Genomic DNA, 24,737 nt, shown 5'->3' with positions numbered 1-24,737 from the left:
CCGACCGAATGAGCTCCCACTGATCACAATAAAGAGGTCATCAGTATCTTTCCCCGGATAGCCCATTTAAAGGGACGACCCCTTGGAGGCCAGGTGAAATGAAGTACGACTGCACCGAGTTTCTCTGTAGTCTGTAACCACAGACACATAGATCTGCATGGAATCTGCATACACAAAACGGTACAATTTGATTTTGAGACTCTCGTGAAAGCGCTGTAATTTAATCTTTTATTTCAGACATATTGGAGCAATGGTAAGGTGCACAAAGCCTTGAAACTCAATAGCTTGGAAACGTACCCAAGTCATCCACGGTAAATAAAGCCCCCTGGTCATACTTACATTTTACTTCCTTTGACAAATTTCCACGCTGTGAAATATGTTGGTAAATTATAATAGAAGAAGGGCTATTTTTTTTGCTTCCACATGAGCGATTCCATTTTTACCGTCCAATTAAGAGAACAAACATTACTTATAAATAATGCATTTTCCCCACTCAAAAGCATACGTCTCGGTGACCTGGGCTCGCTGGTGAAGATCCATTACATTAGAGAATGTAATAAATGTAATGCACTGCTCCTGATTATAGACTAAAAGCACACGGCACAGCCGGGATCCCTGCTTTCCCAGAGCTTTCTCGCCATTCTGTTACGGGATTGTGCGCGTACAATATACAGTGACGGATAGATGGACAGTGGTGCGGAGGAAGCTTTCAAAAAGTGTCATGCAGAGTTTCCAAGAAGACAGTAATAGAATTCCCTGCAGATTCTGCAAAAAAAAAAGTCAAGTTCTGCTCCCGGTGGTTAGGTGAAATGTCCATGCTGGAGGGTGTTAGGGGTGCTGAGTCTAGAAAGTAAGGACAGAGAGAAAACTTAGGAGAGAAGTAGAGGTGACAACACAATGACACACAGCATGCAGCACTTCACACCGAGGGTAAAGACCATCTATTATACACTGTGCCACCCCCCACCAGTATACAGACGGCACACAGCTTACACTCTCTCTTTACCCTGCATATCCCCCCTATGTCTTGCATGTCCTGATGAGATCACATGTACTGTCTGCTGTCATGTAGACATCAAATCTTACCTACATGCTGCAAACATCTTCTACAAGGAAAGTGGACACAGGACGGATATTCAGTACACAGTATCACCACAGACTGGGGTGGACTGGGAACTTAAAGGGGTTATCCAACCCCTATAATGACCCCCCCATTCCCCCCGCCCTCCAATGCCCGGGCACATCATATGATTATGCTCCCTGGCACCCGTGTGGCTCCTGATCCCTGCACGGCCGTTGCGTGGATCAAAACATCCAGCGACAGGCAGGAGTGGCTAATAGCAGGGCATGACGGGGACGAGCCTCCCTAGCATTGTACCCGGAACAACGTGTGTGCTGGAGCAGCAGGGCAAGTATAATCTATATGAGGGGCCCGGGCTTGATAACCCCCTTAAAGGGGCTCTGGAAAAAAAAAAAAATCCTAAGAGTGACCCCATGTTGTAGGGGTTACAAACTGAAGAAGGCGAAGCAGCACAAATAGGCAGGGTCAGCAATATCATAGCCCAAAATAACGTCCCATCAGAACCCATATACCACAGTGCAGCACAATATACTGCCCAAAAAGCTGTCCCTCTGTGGTGGCCACCAATAGATGGCATTTTCTTTGGGGGGTAATTTTTTCTTTATGATTGCATTTTACTCATTTTGGGTAAAAATAATTTTATCAATTGGTCTTCATTAAAAATATTGAGCCATTCTGTCACAAGGGTTAACGGTTTTTCTAGCTGTGTGAATCCTACTTTCACTTTGTGCCTCTTTCTTAATTACTAAGAGATCATAAACACTTATTTAAGACACATTCTTACCAGTAAGAATACTGTGCATCGGGCATTAGCCTGCAGGCTTCCTCATAAATTAGGTGCATCCTCCAGCAGACTGTGCACCTAAACAGAAATCTACAGCAGCCGCGAGCTGCTGTAGATTTCTGGCGTCATTTGTGCCAGGAAACTGGGGTAAACAAAGATAAATCTGTCATGGTAGGAGGTCATGCCCTCTTCCCACAACCGCTTTCTGAAAGGTGGTGAGGGCGGCGTAAAATAACACCACTTGCGACTATTCTTTTAAGGCCCCTTTCAGACGAGCAAATCCCACACTCCCGACTCACAGCCTGAGTATGCAGCAGCACCCGTCCTGACGGGATCCATAGCATTATATTGATTTATGATGCTATGTAAACCCTTAGAGGTCTTGAATGTACTGTATAACACTGACATAATGTGGTCAGTGTTATCCTATACATTTCAGAACTGTAAGGGTTACATAGCATTATAAATCAATATAATGCTATGGACCCTGGCAGTGCTGGGAGGTCAGGACAGGAGCTGCTGCATACGCACGCTGTGAGTCCGGAGTGTGGAACTTGCTCGACTGAAAGGGTCCTAAAAGTTGCATTTAAGACTTTTTAAATCTCCAACAATGGTCAATCATCTTAATTTGTAAATAACGTAACAATTGAGCGACTGTGGTGCTCCTAAAATTAGGCTGGCGCGCTCTCTAAAGATCCTCTTGTCTAAACAGTAAATGGAGTTCTGTGTCTCTCACCAACCAGCTGTGAACTAATTACGAGAACTTACAACTAGTCAAGCTTCCTCTCGAAGCATATGGATCCAATTAACTCAAACTGTGGCTGATTTTAATCAATCTTTCTTCAAGCGCTAAACTTAGGAGATGCTTCTGCGAAGGCAGCGACTGGATCACGGGCAGGAACAAATACACCCATGGCCAGAAAATATGAAGATACAAAAATGACGTCCCGGGAAAGAGCCATGCAAATCTGTCACTGATGAGCAGACCGTGGAACGTCATGCGGGGATTTCTAATTCGACTTTTTAAAAACTGAATGTCATGCGAAAAGCAAGGCGAGGGTTAACAAACATGAGGCACAAGATACACAAGCGAGATAGAAGGATTGTTAGCTATTTTGGGAAGAATTTAGGCCCCATTCACATTTCCGCAACAGTTTTCTTCTATCTGAAACCTGGCACTTTTTCCGAAAATTACCGCAGGACACCATTGAAGTCAGTGGAGATCTGGGAACACCTGATCCAGGAGATGCGGCAGGCTGTTCTGAGCCGGAACAGCCCGCCAGATCTCCAGAGGTGTAAATGAGGCCTTAGTACACAGTCCTGATTAGAAAAAAAAAATAAAAATGAAAAAAATACCAAACTTGTTGTGGACAGCTTTTATGCAGACCGATACATCTCCATGGGGACAGACTACATACAGACCCTGTGTAGTCTGATCCTGTAATCATCTGTCAGTCTCTCTGCCCCGTTCCTTACAATAAGACAGTAAAGGGAATGGAGAACAGTGGAGAACATACTACTTTAGTCTCTGACTACACAAAAAGTGTGTTTGTAGTCTGTAACCAGGGAGACACAAAGGGGGAAAGAAAAATGTATGAATAACACTGCTAAATTAAACAGCCAAAGGACATTTTATGGACGGTACTAAAAGAGGTCCTGTACCTCCATGTATTTGTAATTTTATACGGAAGTAAATTACATTTTTGGTTATAAATTCATACAGAATCCATGAGGAAAAATATGACAATTTCTATCACACTCTGTGCATACTCTCGTAAAGGGATATTTCTCAATCTTTGAAGGGCGGAGGTCCAACATACCGCCAATGTGCAGTAGCTAGGCGCCAGACTACACAGCTCCGTCCATTGTGCAGTGGACGGAGCTGGTTACTGCAGCATGCTTTCATTCACTTCAATAGGAGAAGCACTGCACTAACCATCTTGGTCCACTAGACAATGGATGAAGCTGTGAAGTTCTGGTGCCAGGAGTGTTGGAAAACCGCCTATCAGATATCGATGGCATATCCTGAGGATAGCCCATGAATATAAAGGTATGTGAAAACCCTTTTAAAAGCATTGTCTCAAGGGTAGAATATGGAGACCAAAGGGGAACCATACGGAATGCCTACTAGACTCATTAAAGGGGTTATCCGACTTAAATAAATCTATTCTAATTGCATTTATTGTAGACCAGTGAAAGATTCTTAAAATCGCTTTCATCACCTATCTATCACTATTTGGCCAGTTCAGTTCTGGGTCATGTGACCCCTGACGTCAGTAAGCCTGCTCTGCTGATGACGTTTCGTTTACAGCTGTCTCCCTGCTTGAGGGAGTGGCCAGGCTCTGTAAACGAAACGTCAGAGCCTCTGGTGCCCTCCCCCCTCCAGCTCTTCTCACTGTCTCGGCTCTGGTATGCGATCGCTCATGTGCAGTACATACCAGAGCCGAGGTGATCTCTTCTCTGGCAGCCCAGGGTATGTTTGTCCCTCCTGCATTCACTGGGGCTAGAGGTGGCAGTTTGTAAACGTTCCCCTCTGCATCTGGGGATCGTTATTACAGCCCTGGAAACACTAGTACACATTGAACACCCCCTGGGAAATATAAATAAATTATTGGCCATCATTATTATCATCATCAACATTCAGCTATATAAAATCCTTATCTGCCACCAATATATGTATTTATCTAAGCAATATCCATATTGAATATATATTTGAATAATATAGATATTGCTTAGATACAGATAATGCTAATGATATTTTCACACTAGCGGCAGGACGTATCCGACAGGCTGTTCACCCTGTCGGATCCGCCCTGCCGCTATTTGCCCGTGCCGCTGGACGGATCCGTTATTGCAATTCATTTCTAGACGGATCCGCACCTGGATCCGTCTACAAATGCTGTCCGTTGTCACACTGATCGGCGGATCCAGCAGGCACGCAGCTCTGACGACGGAGCTGCCTTGCGGATCCGGTGTTGCAAAACAACTGAAGGACGGATTCGTCCTTCCAGTCTGCGCATGCGCAGAACACGAAAACTGTGAAAAAGACTGCCAGAGGGATCCGTCCATCCACATGGCAAGCGGATAGACTGATCCATCCTTCCGGTCTGCGCATGCACAGAACATGAAAACTGTGAAAAAGACTGAAAGAGGGATCCGTCCATCCGCATGACAAGCGGATAGACGGATCCGTTATTGCAATGCATTTCCGATGACGGAGCTGCCTTGCGGATCCGGCGTTGCAAAACAACTGAAGGACGGATCCGTCCTTCCGGTCTGCGCATGCGCAGAACATGAAAAATGTGAAAAAGACTGCCAGAGGGATCCGTCCATCCACATGGCAAGCGGATAGGTGGATCCGTTATTGCAATGCATTTCTAGACGGATCCGCACCTGGATCCGTCTACAAATGCTGTCAGTTGTCACACTGATCGGCGGATCCAGCAGGCACTTCGCTCCGACGACGGAGCTGCCTTGTGGATCCGTCCTTCCGATCTGCACATGCACAAACCGGGTATACTGTGAAAAAGACTGACAGAGGGATCCGTCCATCCGCATGACAAGTGTGTATTTATTTATTTTTTTGCAAAGTGCAGAGCAGAGTGAAGGAAAGGTCAGGTTGTTCACGCCCAGAAATATTCATGAGGCAGAGCTCAGGCTTTGTTGTTATACGCCCCCCTCAGCATGTACTTCAGCATGTAAACAAAGCAATGACAGAACCATGAAAAGGTGGACATATGGGTTTTAACTTGATGAAATCTAGCTTAACCAAATTATATGTATATCCTGATGGATTTTAAGTGTTTTTTTTTTATTTTTATTAACTCGTATAACCCCTTTAAAGGGGTTTTCTGGGATTTACAGATTGATGATCTATCCTCAGGATAGGTCATCAATATCAGATTGGTGGGGGTATGATTTCAGGACCGCTGCTGATCAGCTGTAGGAAGAGGCTGCGGTGCTCTTTGAGTGCTTAGGCCTCGTGACATCATGTTTATCAATTCCAGTGAATGGGGCTGAGCTGCAATACCGAGCACACCCACTATACAATGTACGGCGCCGGGCTTGGTGAACTGCAAGAAGGACGCAGCCTCCTCAAACAGATGATCGTCGGGGGTCGGACCCCTGCCAATCTCATATTGATAGCTCATCCTGAGGATAAATCCTAGAGAACCTCTTTAAAGTAGTTCTAGGTATTTCTCTAGGGCTGTTTCTTTTTATAAACTGTAATAGAAAATCTACATGGTTTCCTTGGACATCATTTCCCTTACAAGCATTTCCTCTAAGGTAAATTACGGAAAGGACCTATTGATCAGGCCACACAGACCTTTAGTGATTCCACTGACTCGTTCCCATACATGACCAATGTAGAGCGCTAACATTATGGGACATAAGTGACGTCACCAACATATTGCAATATTTTAAAAATGGTCGTGAATCACTTTCATGCAACCCTACACTGATGGTCAGCAAAACAATCTATTTCTATAGGAGCACTGACATGTACCAGTTTCACAGCGATCATAAAGATCACCCAGTGTAAACGCCCAGAACAATCTTTCCTATGCAAGTGCATTGCGGGAGTGATCAAATTTGCTTAAAAAAAATGGCAGCCTGTGTAGACAACTGCTGTAAATGTCCATGACGAGACGTCTTGATTTCAGATTATTGTACTATAAAGTGCCTGTAGAGAAAAAAAAATTAGCAATTTCAAGCCGAATCTAAAAATACATAAGTCAACAAAAGAACAGATTTGCCCATTGTATGACTGTTCATTTGTGATGAATCAATTTTTTCTGCCCGTTGATACAGACCACCACAGAGCCACTCATTCAAGACGCGCCGTGTGGCGCTCGGTAAGGTCTGAGGACTTATAATATAAATAAAAATGTATTCAAATGAGATGAGGCATAAATATAATCATATACACGGCAATTCAGGACACCGGGGAAGGTTCAGCCAAAGGCTGATGAAGACGGGGCTCTGCTATTATATAGGAATTACCTTACGGAGAGTGCACAGCGTGAACAGTGACTGCTGGGAGGAAAGAAAGAATACCCGTACATTGTCAGGAGGGCTGAACACAAGGACGCTTGAAAAACAGAATCCCATCTAAACTTAAAGGGTTTGTTCTAGTTTTCAAACCAGTACCTGGATCTGAATGCTTCTGTAATTGCATGTAATTAAAAGTTTAGTATAGCCACTGAGCTATTCAAAAAACTGTATTTGTATAGCGCCACCTGCTGTTTGTTCCTTCTTATTTCTCTGTCCTGCTCAATGAGATGGCCGCACATGCTCAGTTTCATCCTTCAACTGTCTCCTTAACTGTCATAGGTAGAGCATGGACACGCCCCCTGAGCTGCAGCAGAAAAGACACTCCCCTTGAGCGGTCAGCTTGATATAAATTGAACAGAGCAATGAATGGGGAGATCTCTGGATCCATGTGAGGTACAGGGCTGGTTCTAGCTTTGTTAAAAATAGATTGTTGTGTACTATAGGATGTCTGATTTTCATTATTTATGTTCGGCATGGGAGAACCCCTTTAATGCACCTCTGAGGTCTATATGATGTGAACCAAGGCCTCAAACAGTGACCAGACCCTTTTCTTAGAGATACAAATCAGCAACGCAGAACGCTGCCGGCTCTCAATTTTCAGAACTTGTGTGGATTCCAACATGTTACCGATTCGAGTGTTCATGAAGTATTTTGGGCATTTTTGATGGCATGAACAGAGAAGCAGTGCTAGTCTTGTAGCCAAAAATATCATAAGCCCAAAGCATCCCATTAAAGACAATGGAGTCTGTCAATATTTGTTTGGGTTTGTAAAAAAAAAAAATAATAATAAAAAAATCTGTAAGGTAGTTATAGCTCGATTACGGATGGAAGTCCTGACTCTTGTCTAGCTAGGTCTTTAAAATGCGACAAGGATTGATGGAAATTTGCTAGACAAGCCTAGCAAAAAATATCCTAATGCGTTATGTCTACAGCTTTTATGGAGACCTATATGTCTCCATGGTTACAGACTACATTATGACCCTGTGTAGTCTGATCTTGTAATCATCTGTTACTCTGTCTCCCCTCTTGCTTACCTATAGACAGTAGAAGAGGAGACAGAAGGAATGGAGAACCTACTACTATAGTAGCCGACTACACAGAAGGTTAGCTTGTAGTCTGTAGCCACGGAGACACTTTGCAAATTTTTAAACATCACTGCAACAAAATCCAGCCGTAACTATTGTTTCTATGCCCTCCTCGCCAGTTTTCAAAGGGGGGGAGCAGCAGTCCAGACAAAGACACTGGCGTTAATAATGGCCGAAATCTATGCCAGCTGTGAGCTGGCATAGATATTAGCCCAGTGCCTGGACTGCTGTAGGAAGCATTTAATTTAGGACGACGTCTGTGCCTCATCATAAGGGCTAATTCAGACGGCCGTATGCTGTCCGCAAAAATGCGGATCCGTTTTTTTTTTGGCGGACAGTTCAGCATGTCTGCAAAAAAACGAATTGCATTGCGTTTTTTTGCTGACCCATAGATTTCAATGGGGACCGGAGTAGCGCACACACTTGATAAATCAGGACCAAAGCTCAGAATAGGAGCTGCTGACGCAAAACAGAAAGACGATTCTACACATGCAAAGTCATCAAATGCATTGGTTTACAGGTGTTGTCTCAGCTCAGACATTTGTGGCATATCGCTAGGATAGGCCATCAAGTTCAGATGGGCGTTTGCCCCACAGATGGGTCCTGCACGTATCTCTACAATGGAGCCCCCAAAGTGAACGAATGCACACCGAGCAAGCGCAGCTGCCCTCCTCTCATTTCTATGTGAGTTCCGAAAATGGCTGAGCACTGGCTACTACAGGCAGTCCCATAAAAGTGAATGGAGCGGTGAGCTCACCATTCATTTCTATGAGGCTTTCAAAAATAGCCGAGCATGCTCACGCAGATATTTTTGGAAATCCTATAAAAATAAAGGTCGGGTAGCCATGCATGCATGGTGCGCTCTGGTTCACCTTCGAAGGACCCTGTGCCACTTCTGGGACCCATACCTAACATTGGTGGCATATCGCAGCAATACGCCACCAATGTGTGAGGTGACACAACCTCTTAAAAGCGTTATCTAACGGAAGTTGCATAGAATAAAAAGTTGCATTGAAAACCTTGCCAAGCGGATGCGGTCCTGCAGTAAAGATGGAAATATACTGCCGCTTACAACAAAGGGCAATTCCAGAAGTCAGACAGGTCTAAATGCGCCAGATTTATTAAGAGGCGAGCACTTTTTAATAAATTAGGAGCATTTTTTTCCACCCATCCTGCAAAATACAAAAATAAAAAATCATTAATAAATGTTGGCTTTTTTTTTTTTTTTTTGCAAGCCATTTTTAAAAGGAAAGATCAGAAGAAGAGCAGAACAAAAAAAAATACATTTCCACTTTACCACCTCAAATCTGAGTTGCCTCTGTAGCGGTGTAATGGGAGTTACATACATGTACAGCCTGGGGATATAATGCAACTGGAGACCCAGCAGCGCCATACAGCGCGCACAGTAATTATTTCATCAGCAATTACAATTGTTCATTTACACCCGGCTTGTGAGGGAGAGTGTGCGCTGTATACCTAATACAGGTCACAGGGACTGGGATTGTTCTTACCCCCTGCTAGCTACAGCTAAGCCCCCCCGCAGAGACCTACAATAGGAGGCTTTTGATAAACCCAGCAGGGCGTTGTTCTGCCGAGCACTGTCAGGGATACGCAGAAATAATATTGTCACAATCAGCAGACTGAACACAAATTACATTCAGTTTTATCAAGATAAAAAGGCAAAAGAAAAACCTTACACATCCTTTATATTTGTCAAATCTAGCCTGGAGCAATTGTACTATTAATAGGTGCACTTTTTGAAAGGTGTCCTGTAACCAGGCTGCCTGGAAAGCAGGTTTGTCCAATAAAAAAATAAAATAAATTTGTCTATACTTACCCGATTCCCTGCCGCTCCATTTGGGCTCTGTGGCACCTGCATGTAAACGTCCGCACGGACATGCTCATGTGCACCACTGCAACCAATAAACGGCCTCAGCAGTGAGGTGTCCGCAAGCGGTACGTGACCCAGTAGTGTCACTAACATAATCCCGTCCATGTAGAGACCAGAAGTGGGGTGGAGACAGTCAAGGAGCTACAGAGCCAAAACTGAGCGTTGGGGACTAATGTGGGGGAAAGGGGGCTTTAAAAAAAATCCTGGACAAATCCTAAGGGCAAGACTCTTTTCCTAAAAAGATAATCATAGTTTGCAATAGAAAGTTAATGGTTAATCAAAATTATCTCCACTTCTCCTGACATTTTTTTTTTTTTTTAAATATATTTTCATAAGTGGGCGTTAATGTTCCCCTTGTCAAAAAAGTATATATAAGTGCAGAGAGCCCCTGAGGAGCCAGTGCAGAGGATAAGAGTGGTAGTAGCCCATATGAAGCATTGTGTCACGGTGTACTCCCTCAGGCCATTGCTACCTGAGGATTGGTGCGGTGGAAATGTTGTTTTGAAGAACGAGGCCAGAAGATTCCAAGTCCAATATCCTGGCAATAGTAGGGAATATCGAGGCAGGTAGGATGGCTGCTAACAATTCTAAGTGTAGAGGTCCACTATCAGATCCAGATGTTAGATTTAACTGGCCAAGTGGTGGTTTGGGTGGAGGGTGTCTTAGCTGTAGTCCCTCACTTTCCAGCAGTGTCTTTGATGCAGTTATTAGATGGTCACTGACTTTTTTAGGGATTTTATTGAGGTTAAGTTTTAGCTGTTGTTATCCCTGAAGAATACTTAAGAGCAGGAGCTTTGTGTTCCTTTCCTTTCCAAGGCTACTGTAGAACTTCCCATCCGAGCAGGAAGCAGGACCAGCTAACTCTTACCAAAAGGGTAGAACAGGGTAGTTAACCCTGTTCCTTCCAACCATTTGCCATCAACTCCTTAACTGCTAATAACAGCCATAACATACAATAAATAATACCATAACTATTTACAATGGTAGTAACCGCAGGTTTGGGGCACTACACAACAACATGCCTTCATCTGGTAATACCCAGATATAATTTTATTCATGGCAGAATGGCAGAAAACAAGCGAGGGAAGTGGGATAGCATTAATTAATCCTAGTCCAAAACTATGTTCTGGACAAGATTTTTTTTTTTTTTGCTTTATTCCTTGTCCTCTCTGCCCTCCCCACCAGGAATCTTTGAGCAGGCTCATTTTTTTCCAAGTCCACTCTTGTCCTCTTAGACCACCTCCCTGTCTTCTAGTACACCTCTAGGCGGACTTCACATTACATCAGAGCCCTGCTTAATGCATTAGATGGCAGAATGTACCGTATTCTTATACTAAAAAAATACTGCTATAATACTTACACGGTTGATTACACTAAAAACACAAAAAAGTGAACAAAATACAAAATGTTCTAGGGTTCCGATGCAGAATCTGTGACATCGCATTCCACTAAAGATCTTCTCATAGGAGGCAGAGGAACAATTTTGGTTCCCCTCAGGCCCAATTTTGTCTCTTCTCTACCCTCTAATAGCAGGGGTGCACAACGTGCGGCCTAGGGGTCACTTGATATCATTCTGTGCTGCCCCCAACCATTTGATCACAGACACTCTCGTCTGTGTCTAGCAGCTGCTCGGATGTATTTTCCATGTATTCTCCCATTAGATGGGAGTCCCGGAAGTATAAGCAGCACCCATGGTGCATACATTCAACATGCTGTAAAAGTTTCAGTTTGTAATACCCCTTTAAAAAAAAAAAATTGGGCTCATGGGATCGGTTTAGTCTGACAATGTGGCCACCGACCAGAAAAGGTTATGCCCCCAGCCCTATAATTACCCCCCCCCCCCCCCGGTCAATAATTGCAGAGGAGCGTTACTTTCCTATAGACCGTATATGTGGCAGGTCGCCCTACAGTCGGGGAGAAACGGAAGGCGCCAACACCCCTTTAAATTTCGTCTAATAACTAAAATCCACATTTGCATCCAGCCTTCTCTAGTTACCGTGCAAATAAAATATGAAAGAATGAAAAATGATAAAAGCTTCTTCGTAATCTAAAAATCCTGCCGTAATAAAAGGCCGGCAGTATTATGGGCTAAATGAAAAGGCTCTCGAGTCTCCGACGAGGGTGGCATTTCCCGCTCCTCTCTGCCAGCGTGAACAGTAAATGAAACAAATGTATAATTAGCCATTGTGGGCAGCATTATTACCTTATCCATAATTGAAAAATAAGTGGTTGGTTTCATTGTTTCCTCGAGCAGAATTTGGGGTCTGAGCTGCGGAGTGGAAACTATAACGATCAGCTTCAAGATGTTCTCATTCTGCCGCTCTGTCTAAATGGCAAATCGTGCCGTGATTTATTGTCTTCTCTTGCCGGGGAAAGCGAGCCGCGGTTTTACCAATATAGGGGGAAATGAGGGTGACGGCACCAACATCCGAGGCTGGAAATGGAGCTCATCTATCCCTATTCACAGCAATGGCTAATGGATCGGGAGTCAATCTTAATCCTACCCCCATTAAAAAAAAAAAGTTTCTTTTCTTGCAAGATTTTTTTCTTTAATAATTAATCAGTTAGATACCTTTAAATGGAAAATATAACTATAACAGCGCCCAAAGGTACCACTTATAAATCTGCATGGGTATGTGCAATTACATTTCATCACAGCTAGGGGGCAGTATTACTGTGATTAGTGCGGCGAGATTAAACATACTCCAGTCAGATCCTCGAAATGAGCAAGGTCTGTGCAGGGAAAACTACTTTTCTAAGGGACTGGTCAGCTCCCCTGTGAATACCTGCATTCCCTATAACAATGGTGGAGCATCCCTTTTTAGAACTGTAAATTGTGCAATTTTTCTGTTAATCCTCCTAGAAATGTTTGAAAAAATTAAAAAAACTGTGTGTTAAAGTGGAGCAGTTATCTCTCCCGACATGTCTGGTTTAGTATGTATTTATGGACATGTGACAATTCTGAAGCATCTATTCCTATGACCCTATGTTGTGCCATTCCTCTGTTATTCCTTTTAGAAGTTACGAATGAATCGCTAGCAGTTTGCATTGAAGGTCCAGATGGCTGTTACCAGTTTGGACGGGGTGTCCCTCAGCAGTGACATTGACAGTACTGACTGACTAGGGACACACAGTCAACTGGCAAAAGCCATCAATGTAAAATACTGGTAATTCATTCATGACTTCTAACAGGAATAATAGAGGAATGGCACAACATGGAGAAATAATAATGGATGCTCCAGAATAGTTATTACATGGGGCATGCAATTAGTTACGAGGTGAGAAGTCTTCTTTAAAGGGCATCTGTCAGCTGTTTTGTACCTATGACACTGGCTGACCTGTTACATGTGCACTTGGCAGCTGAAGGCATCCGTGTTGGTCCCATGTTCATATGTGCCCGCATTGCTGCGAAAAATTATGTTTTAATATATGCAAATGAGCCTCTAGGAGCATTGGGGGTGTTGCCATTACACCTAGAGGCTCTGCTCTCTCTGCAACTGTCACGCCCTATGTCCTTTGATTGACAGGAGCAGGCAGTGATGGCGTGTCTGCCCTTGTCAATCAATGTGGAGACGGCGCAGCAGTTACAGAGAGAGCAGAGCCTCTAGGTGTAATGGTAACGCTCCCGTTGCTCCTAGAGGCTCATTTGCATATATTAAAACATCGTTTTTCTAAGCAATGAGGACAGATGTGAACACGGGACCAACACAGATGCCTTCAGCTGCCAAGCGGACATGTAACAGGTCAGCCAGTGTAATAGGTGCAAAACTGCTGACAGATGCCCTTTAAGGATAAAACAGTGGAGCAGTAATAAGCTCTGGAGAAAGCTCCTCGCAGGGTAAAACAAACATGAAATCTACGTTGCACCTGTGGGTCTTAAAGGTGGGACACGCAGATTACAAAATGTGCATAAACGTCCGTTTCAGAGATTTGCTTTACTAACACAGTAGTGGGCATGCTCTGTGACAAGTGCAGGGAGGAGGAGCTGTCCCCATCATCTATTGTCAACCAGCTCTATAATAGGGCTGTTACCCTTCCCAGTAATCCAAGCTGTGATGAGAATGAAATGACTGCTGACCCTCCCTCTTGCGTACACAGCATAAATTGAACAGTGACAGGAAACGTCTGCCCATTGTGATGGCCCGACAGCCTGTCTGAAAACTGGAGTGAGTATTTCAGAAATTTTCTTTATAGAAATAGTGACACGGAGAAAAAAAAAATTTAAAACAATTTTAATGTGTTTATCCTAAAAACCAAGGGTTATTTTCTGTCGATAACGGACATAATCCCCATTATCTGATCTCCAGTCTCTGGAGGGATTATTATCCTCTATCAACCAAAGGCCACAAAAGCAAACTACACAATAAAAAAAAGAATCTGGAGATCGGTGTCGCCTATTATTCCGATGCTTATCCCCGTACAATGCCAGCCAGACAATCCTCCTCTGCCGTCCGCTCTATAAAGCCTTTCCGACACCATGTCTCAGACAAGCAGCCGCTGCAAAGAAATGAGGTATAAAGGCCAATATTGAGCTTAACATTGCGCCTGGCTTTACCAGACAATACAGAGGAGGAAAAAAAATAAAGAATTCCTTCTACAAAAATGTTGTATTTCGCATTCATGGTGTAAATCGAAGTTATTTCAAACGTGCACTTTCGCTGGCATGAAGCTACAGACACGGAGGAAGAGAGAAGGCTTCAGCGGGTGGCAGATGACAAAGAACGGCTGTACAGTAAAACACGCCGCTGTATTATCTGAGACGTAAAACAGGAAGCCGGGACAAGCCAGAATCGTCGAGCTCATTGAGGGGATGTAAGTGATCAAGCTCGGCGATGGCCCATATGTGGGTGCTCCACTGAAAGGGGCGTATGCTGAGGGTAACCCTTACGGCTGTGCCCTTGTCCGTATTGTGGATCGCAAACAGCGGGTCCGCAATATACGGGCAGCGGCCGTGTGCACTCCGTATCACAGATGAGGACCCATTGACATGAATGGGTCCGCAATCCTCAAGATATGAAGAAGCGAAGCGCTTCTGTGGGATTACAGTCCGTGCCTCCACACCGCAATAAAATAGAAATTTATTTTTTATTTTTTTGCAGAGGGGACAGTCTCTTGCGGATCATGGAGACATCCAAGTGAATGGATCCGCAACGGCAAACGGCGTGCACACGGACGGTGCCCATGCATTGCGGAAGGCTATTTGCGGTCCGCAGCACTGGCACACACTCTCGTGGGCATGAGCCCTTAGGGTGATGCTACACATGGTTTTTGGCACGCATTTTTACGTGCCAAAAAAGAAATAGAAAAATGTCTGGTTTGTGTATTTAAAAAAATAATAATTTAAGTGCTTTTTGCCTAAATAGAGTGTTTGAGCGCCTTGCAGGTTGCAATGCTTTGAGTTTTTAGAAGAGTATGTATCCCCCTGTAAACCTGCTTCTTCTGTAGAACAGTATAGGGAAAGTGCATTAGTATAAAAAAAAAAAAAACACCATTAAAAACATAAAACGCACCAGAAATCATAAAATAGCTATATATATATGTGTTTTAAAAAAACAACACCCTGCATGTGTGACGCCAGCTCCAGACACTGCAGCCCTGCAGGCTCAATTTCGGGATCCTGAGCAGAAAAAAAAGGACAGTCCTGCATAACTTGCCATGTAAAGATACGGCCACACGGTCAGGATTCTGCATGCAGTTTTTAAAGTCTAAACCAGGAGTTAATTAAAAAAAGAAGAGAAATCGTATCCCTGCTTTATACTGTCTTTCATTTTGTGATTTTGGCTTGCAAAACTGCATCACGAAACCTGTCCTTGTGGCCTTACTTAAGGTGTCCCCTCTGCTATGCAAACATACATTTTCCAGGCATGACCCACTCTCTCCAGTGCACACAGGGTATCCAGAAGGCTACGTATGATCACTCTGTGCTTCCATGATGGTGCAACAGCACATGCGCTTTCTATAGCGTTGCTCTAAAATTTCTGACACCGCTATAATGAATGTCAGGGTGCCTGCCCACCACATGAAGTCGATTCTGGTTTTCCATAGTGCATGCTTTTTCTTTTTAGCGGCTGTTATGCCTTCAGCAAGTTTATTGTTAATTTATGCAAAACTTTCATACATAGTTAATATGTTTTCTGTATCATTCTCAGTTGATTGTGTAACAGCACCATCTAGTGGTCGTTTTACATACAATTGCAGTTATTTCACACTACAAGTATGGTCTACTTCAGCTTCCTTATCTTAGTGACATCATCATCCCCGCACATAGCAGCCATTTTCTTCATTCACAATCACTGCATGAGTATAGCACATGGCTTGGAAGCTTCTTGAGACATCCTCTACATCTAAGCTCACAGTAGCATCGCTTTTTTACCACACTGATTTACATCCTTGCAATAAAGATAAAGTTGGACGTTACTCCATTGTCAATTCATTGCCGGGATAAGGTTTAGCTGTCTGTCAAGCTATGTACCTTCACACATAAGGAGGAAAGAACAGCGGCGTTTATTTCTAAACCACTTGCTTTTTCTGCCGTTTCTTTCCTATAGAGGAACGGTCAAAACGCCATAAAAAAAACATAAAATTAAAAAAATACTTGTGGTCTTACATTTCATAGTTCCAAGACATTTTCAGCCAGACGTGGATACAGTTGAAAACATGGACATCACGCCGCCTGTGCCTGGCCGCTTGAAGCACAGGACTTGAGGCCCAATGCAGTTGGCTTGATGACATCACTGCATCCCGCTGCCGGTAAATGACAGCTCTGCTCTCTCACCGCAGTCTGATGGGGTCATTTATTTTTATTGCGTTTAAATTACAGGGGGGCACAAAAAGGGGCGTTCATTCTGTGCTCTGTACTGTGACGCACAAAGGACGCACTGTTACGGTGCACATGAAACAGTCTTGTATTAAAATGGCCCCATTTTTAAAAAGATGGGGGGAAAGTTCCACCTCGTTCAGGACACTCGTCTACTAGGTAAGAGAGCAGCTCCAAAGAGCGTCTCATGCTCTGGAGGTCCCGACGTGACACAAGCAGTTCTTTGACTTCACTGGGAACAGTGCAATGCTTCATTTCCCCTGTGGGGGCGCTGCTGGAGAACTGAACACTTGAAGCTGGGATCTCTCACAGTTTACATGTGATTGCTGGTGGTCCCAGCTAAAAGACTCCATTTGTGGTCGGGTTATTGTCGGGGGCCCTTGTAGCAAATCGCAGTTGCCCACAGAAGACAATACTGGGTAATATATTAAACAAAATAGCTAACCCTGAAAAATACTGCATATTGACAGGTGATGGCGGTCCATGGTGCAAAGGCCTGCAACCATAGGAGTCTTCCAGCAGACAATTATTATATGGCGAGGGCTGTCAACATGATCCCGATGAACTCACCAGTGCTGATTATTACAATATCATTTTAATTTTAGCGCAGACTAATGAGGCAGGTCACAAAACTATAAGATCATCTCTCCTGAATAAATTAAGTAGCATGACTTCTCATCCAGACTGTTTAAGTGAGCAATTAAAAGCAATCATCACACAATTCCTATGGTATCTTAACTGGATGGCAGAGGTTGGTGGCATAATGGTGCCCATAAGGTGTGTACATGAATCCTTCTTCGGCTTCCCCACTTTAGATTCAGAAACTGGTGACTGAACTCAGAAATGTCTGAATATCTGTAATGGCTTCCCAGAAGTTTACAGGTTGGCAGAGGTTACATACTGTGCTGGTATCCGACTGAAAAGGACTTCAGGGAGGAGCATAATAAGGAAAGCCCCGCCTATCAGCGACTTTCAGCTGGTCAGCACTACTGAGAACAGTCCCAATAATGGCATCTGGTTAAGAGCATCTGAATGGGACGGATCTCACAATACTCCTCCCTGATGTCGATTTCAGTTGGATTCAGCACTGTCAAGTTGTATACGGCCAACATAATAAGTCAATAATTAGAACACTTTAAAGGGGTTTTCCTGATATTGGAGACCTATCCTCAGGACAGGTCATTAATATCCAATCGGTAAGGGTCCGACACCCCGTACCCACCGATCAGCTGTTCCCTGCAGCCTTTGGGGAACGAACTTGCACTTTAAATGGAATGGGAAGAGGTTCGTTCAAAGTGCATTGGCCGTGCCAGGTTACTGCAGCACAGATCCCGTTGCGTCCTGTGACCTTAATGTACGTTTTCACACATCAGCGGATTTCCACGGACCGTGGGTCCTTGGTTACACCGTAAAAGAACGCCCTATTTTGTCTGTGATTACGGATTCCTCGTGCACATTATAGTGCATGAGTCAGTGAAAACCACAGACACAACATGGACGCCATTCCGTGTTTGGGCTGTGGTTTTCACGGACCATTGGTAGGACATGCTCTGGGGAAGAAAAATGCAAACCCAGATTCTTTATGACCATCTTCAAGGATGAACCACTGGACGTGGGAAGGAGGCCTTAACATGGAGAATTTGAGTAACTATGTCCTCCATAACCTCAAAGGTCAAACTCAATGTATCTGAGCATTACTAGCTATCTGACAATGATAAAACAGGAAAAGATAGTCTTAAAATGAAATGTTTTTGTTCAGCCACTGGTTGAAAAGTTTACTACTGGCGCTTCAATTACTGTATTGCCAAGAGGCGGGAGGGAAGCATGGTGCGCGTTCAGAGCAGTCAGTTCTGCACCAGGGCTGGTGACAGGAGGGACCATCGTAACTTGCTGTAAGCAGCGTGAACATTATAACGTTATTTGTGTATGACCTCTTTCTCCGCCTGCCAGTCAGCATTACTTCAATATTCGGGAGTAATGACAGAGCTTGATGGCCAAAGACCCGAGTGTCAAGAGGATCTGATTACAAAGGCACTAAAGCCTCTGCCTTACGTACCTGAAGACTCAGTTTCTCCAGCCTCATCTCTAAGATTCTATTCTCCTCCTCTAACCGGCCACGTTCGGCTTCAAGCTCCTCAATTTTCAACCTGCAAGACAAGCAGAGCATGGAGAATACAATATGAAGTGACACGTTTGGAATAATAATACACTACAGGGTACTTCCATTTCTGCAATTCTCTCCCTGAACAATGTTTGCCTCCTAGTGTCCTCCACGAAAATGCTCTGGTTTAAACCAGGCTGTTGTCAGACTGGACCTGCTCTGATCACTGCTGCTAATGACCGCTAGGTTTAATGAGTTAAAGAGTTGTCAATGATATTGAGGGAGATCATACAATCGTTAAAAAAAAATGGAATGTTATCAATGTTGTGTTTCATGACAGTTGATCCCTCTAAAATTTTCTCTTTATACTATAGTGAGGTGAAGTGGATACGAAATGTTGTACTGATTTATTTCTTGGGCACAGAGCTCCCCCTATTGGTGACAGAAGGCAGGCAGAATTTTATCAATCAGGTCTCTGCAAGGAATAAGGAGCACCATGGCCTGCATTTATTGTTTACACCACTTTTTGTTGGACGCTTTCTCTGAAGTCTAATGTCCGTCAAACCTATTAAATGTTGTGCAGACCACTCCAACATTTTTTTTAAGACAAACAATTAAAAAGAGAAGACAAGAAACTGAATTTGGACATAAAATAACATGTTGCGAAAGACAGGCTTTCACTTAAAGGAGCTCTCAGGGACCAGGAACTCATTTTTATATGGCCTGGCAGGGTGCCGAGCTCCCTTTTCTGTCAGAAGTACTGTACGATGTGCTAGACATCACCACTGCTTGTTCTGATGGTGTTGAGGGCAGCATTTGAAGCCCAGTTAAAGGGGTTGTGTCACTGATATACAGTCAGGTCCATAAATATTGAGACATCGACACAATTCTAACATTTTTGGCTCTATACACCACCACAATGGATTTGAAATGAAACTAACAAGATGTGCTTTAACTGCAGACTGTCAGCTTTAATTTGAGGGTATTTACATCCAAATCAGGTGACCTGTGCAGGAATTACAACAGTTTGCATATGTGCTTCCCACTTGTTAGGGGACCAAAAGTAATGGGACAATTGGCTTCTCGGCTGTTCCATGGCCAGGTGTGTGTTATTCCCTCATTATCCCAATTACAATGAGCAGATAAAAAGGTCCAGAGCTCATTTCCAGTCTGCTATTTCCATTTGGAATCTGTTGCTGTCAACTCTCAAGATGAGATCCAAAGAGCTGTCACTATCAGTGAATCAAGCCATCATTAGGCTGAAAAAACAAGACAAACCCATCAGAGAGATAGCAAAAACATTAGGCCTGGCCAAAACAACTGTTTGGAACATTCTTATAAAGAAGGAACGCACCGGTGAGCTCAGCAACACCAAAAGACCCGGAAGACCACGGAAAACAACTCTGGTGGATGACTGAAGAATTATTTCCCTGGTGAAGAAAACACCCTTTACAACAGTTGGCCAGATCAAGAACACTCTCCAGGAGGTAGGTGTATGTGTGTCAAAGTCAACCATCAAGAGAAGACTTCACCAGAGTGAATACAGAGGGTTCACCACAAGATGTAAACCATTGGTGAGCCTCAAAAACAGGAAGGCCAGATTAGAGTTTGCCATACAACATCTAAAAAAGCCTTCACAGTTCTGGAACAACATCCTATGGACAGATGAGACCAAGATCAACTTGTACCAGAGTGATGGGAAGAGAAGAGTATGGAGAAGGAAAGGAACTGCTCATGATCCTAAGCATATCACCTCATCAGTGAAGCATAGTGGTGGTAGTGTCATGGCGTGGGCATGTATGGCTGCCAATGGAACTGGTTCTCTTGTATTTATTGATGATGTGACTGCTCACAAAAGCAGCAGGATGAATTCTGAAGTGTCTCGGGCAATATTATCTGCTCATATTCAGCCAAATGCTTCAGAACTCATTGGACGGCGCCTCACAGAGCAGATGGACAATGACCCAAAGCATACTGCAAAAGCAACCAAAGAGTTTTTTAAGGGAAAGAAGTGAAATGGTATTCAATGGCCAAGTCAATCACCGGACCTGAATCCGATTGAGCATGCATTTCACTTGCTGAAGACAAAACTGAAGGGAAAATCCCCCAAGAACAAGCAGGAACTGAAGACAGTTGCAGTAGAGGCCTGGCAGAGAATCACCAGGGATGAAACCCAGCGTCTGGTGATGTCTATGCGTTCCAGACTTCAGGCTGTAATTGACTGCAAAGGATTTGCAAGTATTAAAAAGTGAAAGTTTGATTTATCATTATTATTCTGTCCCATTACTTTTGGTCCCTTAACAAGTGGGAGGCACATATGCAAACTGTTGTAATTCCTGCACCGTTCACCTGATTTGTATGTAAATACCCTCAAACTAAAGCGGACAGTCTGCAGGTAAAGCACATCTTGTTTGTTTCATTTCAAATCCATTGTGGTGGTGTATAGAGCCAAAAATATTAGAATTGTGTCGATGTTCCAATATTTATGGACCTGACTGTAAATGTATCCCACCCAACAGATATCGCTGTTATATATAATTTTCCCCAAATAGCAACATTTATCAAAACTGCCTTATTCTTAAAGGGGTAATCGCTAGGATATGCCCCCATTGTCTGATAGATGCAGGTCCCTACATCAAGAACAGATCCCTGAAAGTTGTGGAGGGAGCACTGCGCATGCACAGCCACTCTCCCTTCATTTCTATGGGGGCGTAGAAATGAATGGGATCTGTGGGCACGCAAGCATGGTGTGCTCCCGTTCACTTCTACAGGGAGAACACTTTGCAGTGGCAGGACCCCGGAAAACCCGGGGTCCTCCGCCCACCACCCTCCTAGCTCCGTTCTCGGTGTAGATGTGGGTCCCAGATTTGGGACCCACACCTATCAGACAATGAGGGAATATCCTAGTGATATGCCCCCATTGTCTGAGATGGGAATACCCCTTTAAGTTATTAGCCTCCCAGAGCACTGTGTGGCAAATCTGTTTTGATATTCAGTTCCATTGGAGCCTTGTAATGTTAGGGCATCACTGGTAATTGGTGTCCCATAATCGGCAGATTTCAGACACATCTCACTGCCCTAAGGCATGATGGGATGGCAGACACATGATAAAACAGGATGTAAGGCTCAAACATGGGGGATAAGAGAAAACTGGAAACGAGGTAAACTTGAAAAAAAAAAATTCATGGAGGAATGGGAGCTAGAGTAGGTGATGAGTGAAAAGTAGTTCATGGCACAACCCCTTTAATATCCTTCGGTAAACCACTACGGACCTCAAATCTTCAATACATTTGCTTCTCACTAAGGCTATGTTCTTCTATGTTGGATTTGACATTCATTTCGGCACAGATTCAAATCAGTCAACAATCAGCATGGGGTTTCTGCAACCTCATTAAGACGCAACGGAAATTAAACTGGTGAATTTTAAGTGCCACCCCATTTCTGCTGCACACCTGTGGCCAAAAGTGTTAAACCTTTTGCCCTAGATCTTGGAGGACATACATGTCGGTCACAATGTATTACCACAGCCTTAGGGCTTGTTCACACGAACGTATGGGTTCCGTTGCCGTATTGCGGACAGCATATGCAGATCTGCAATAAACGGACACCGTTCCGTGTGCATTCCGCATCACGGATGCGGACCCATTCGCTTGAATGGGTCCGCAAATCCAGAGATGCCGAGCATTGCAGAACGGTGCTTCTGTGGGGTTCCGTTCCGTAATTCCGTTACGCAAAAAGATATAACATGTCCTATCTTTTTGCAGAACGGAGAGATGCGGACAAATTCAAGTTGAATGGGTCTGGATCCGTCCCGGAGGCCTCACGAACGTTCTCCGTGCATTGCGGACCGCAAATTGCAGCCCCAATGCACGGAATGGAACTCATACGTTTGTGTGAACAAGCCCTTACAGCGACGGCTGTGGGATTTGAGGGGCCAACTCTCTGCCGTGTCCTCAGCAATATCTGAAGTTTTGTTGGCTTGGTGAAGACGCTTCCAGTTTGTCACCTTTAATACCGATAAAACTGTCATTAATACTTGGCATCGCTCTAATGAAAAAAAAAATGAAAAAAGCTAAAATGAGCATGGTAGTAAAAAATAACAACAGATGGGCTCCTTCTATTTTAGCGTGCCAAATGCCATCTGTAGCATCAAATATTTCTTTCCAATGTATGTATTTAAGCTGTGCTCAGTTTGAAAGCATATGTCAGCAATCTGATCCCCCTTAGTTACTACACCCAGCGCGTTTCCATTAAGCTTTATCCATCAGCAGTCTTTAATCAGACATCTTTTTTGCAGGTTGGTTAAAAAAGTTCTGGGATTCAGGTGTCTCGGTAAAGTTTTGTTTAACAGCTTAGTAAACTGGTGATGCAGAGCGGTAGTAAGGTCCTCCTACTGCAATATCCTACGTGGCTCCACTGAATACACGTGGAGACTGGCGGGGAAGGAATATTGTCTACAATGGAGAATCAGCATAGGATCCTGCTAAGCACAACCCTGTAACTATCATGTATTCATAAAAAAAATATTAATTTAGCATAGGTTACTGCTACAGTAGCATTATGCATAAAGTAATCTTTATTTTCGTCACATATCACAGTTTTCTTTGAGCTTTTCCCTTAGTTACCGCTGTTTTGAACCCTACATTATGAGGATCTTCTCAAGATGGCTCTTCTGCCAGTTCTCTGAGGCCAGAACTGCCTTCCCTCACTTCCTATACACACTTGCTTTATCCAGCAGCTTCCTAACAGCCAATCAGATTGGATTACTGAGAGACACGCCTCCTCACTCTTAAGCCTAATGCAGGCATGCAGTGTGGAGGACCACCCCTACGTCTTCTGTTTATACTAAAGGGAAGACAGAAAAGCCCTAGCAATGCTGTTTTAAGGGACTAAAAAAAGCATAGTTGTTATGAAAGCTGTTATTATAAGGTAATTAAAGATCTTTTGACAAATCATTGACAGTCCAACTCAGGTATACATGCCTAGCTCTAATAAGCTAGCAAATAAAATAAAAAAACATGACTGTTACACTTTAAGGAAGTTAACCAAGATGTGCCAGTGCCACGCTCGTTCCCGATAACTAGCTCATATAATCGAGCAGTCAATCAGCTGATCAAAGAGCAACTGCTCATTCACTGGCCGATGGGCATCTTCATCAGGATGAAAGATGCCCAATTATTGACAGCACATCTCCCTGTGTAATCAGGGATGTGCTGCTGATAATGAATAGAATGGGAATGAATCATGCCTCCGTATTCGGTTTGCATTGGCCGATATAGTCAGGCTGGTGCATAAGAGCACCGATCGGGCAGTTTAATGCCACCCTTAGATGACTATAGCCCAACAGATTGTCACCCATCTTTTAAAAAGGTTAAAATCAAAGTTTAGGACCTATTCATAACCTACGCGTTTCAGTCAACAGTCCATACTTATGACATGAACTGTCACCCATATCAAAGCAGTTCTCCAATAAAAATAAAAAAAATCTGATTAACAGCCCTTGATAAGAAGGGGACAATGTGTGCCTTCTGTCAAGTTGGTTTTCTTCTACTCCACTGCTCTAGTTACCGCAAAACAACGTAGCTGAACGCCAACCTGACATTAAGCTGAAAGTGCTAAACCATGAACTTAGTAATTTTTATATAGTTTTAATTTTTGCAAAAAAATACAATTAATGTTAGGAAATTTCTTTACTAAAAGGTGGAAAACAAAGTAAAAACGTTTATACATCTGTTTATACATCTACTACCTAGTGAGACTATAAAAAGGGTTTTTCATATCTACCCATTTGGGAAACCTACAGAGCCTTGAAGATGATAGTTCAAGAAACCACAGGGAGCACATAGTGAGGAAAGACCCAGCAATCTTCCCCTAGGCAGGACGGCGCAGCCATACATCATACACAGCCTCGGCGCGGGGTGTG

General features: G+C 43.7%; 1 protein-coding gene across 3 annotated transcripts in view; it reads right to left on the bottom strand.

The window, feature by feature from the left end:
* Window positions 1–24,737, bottom strand: part of MAD1L1 (mitotic arrest deficient 1 like 1) — a 639,505-nt gene that overhangs the window by 262,172 nt on the left and 352,596 nt on the right. For all 3 annotated transcript variants that reach the window (XM_040439787.1, XM_040439788.1, XM_040439789.1), the window contains one exon: window positions 18,770–18,860. In XM_040439787.1, coding sequence (XP_040295721.1) covers window positions 18,770–18,860 — 91 coding nt within the window. The remainder of the gene's footprint in view (window positions 1–18,769; window positions 18,861–24,737) is intronic.

This window comes from Bufo bufo, chromosome 7 (genome assembly GCF_905171765.1).
Source record: "Bufo bufo chromosome 7, aBufBuf1.1, whole genome shotgun sequence".
Lineage (NCBI taxonomy): Eukaryota > Metazoa > Chordata > Amphibia > Anura > Bufonidae > Bufo > Bufo bufo.
This window is presented reverse-complemented; position numbering and strand designations above follow the sequence as displayed.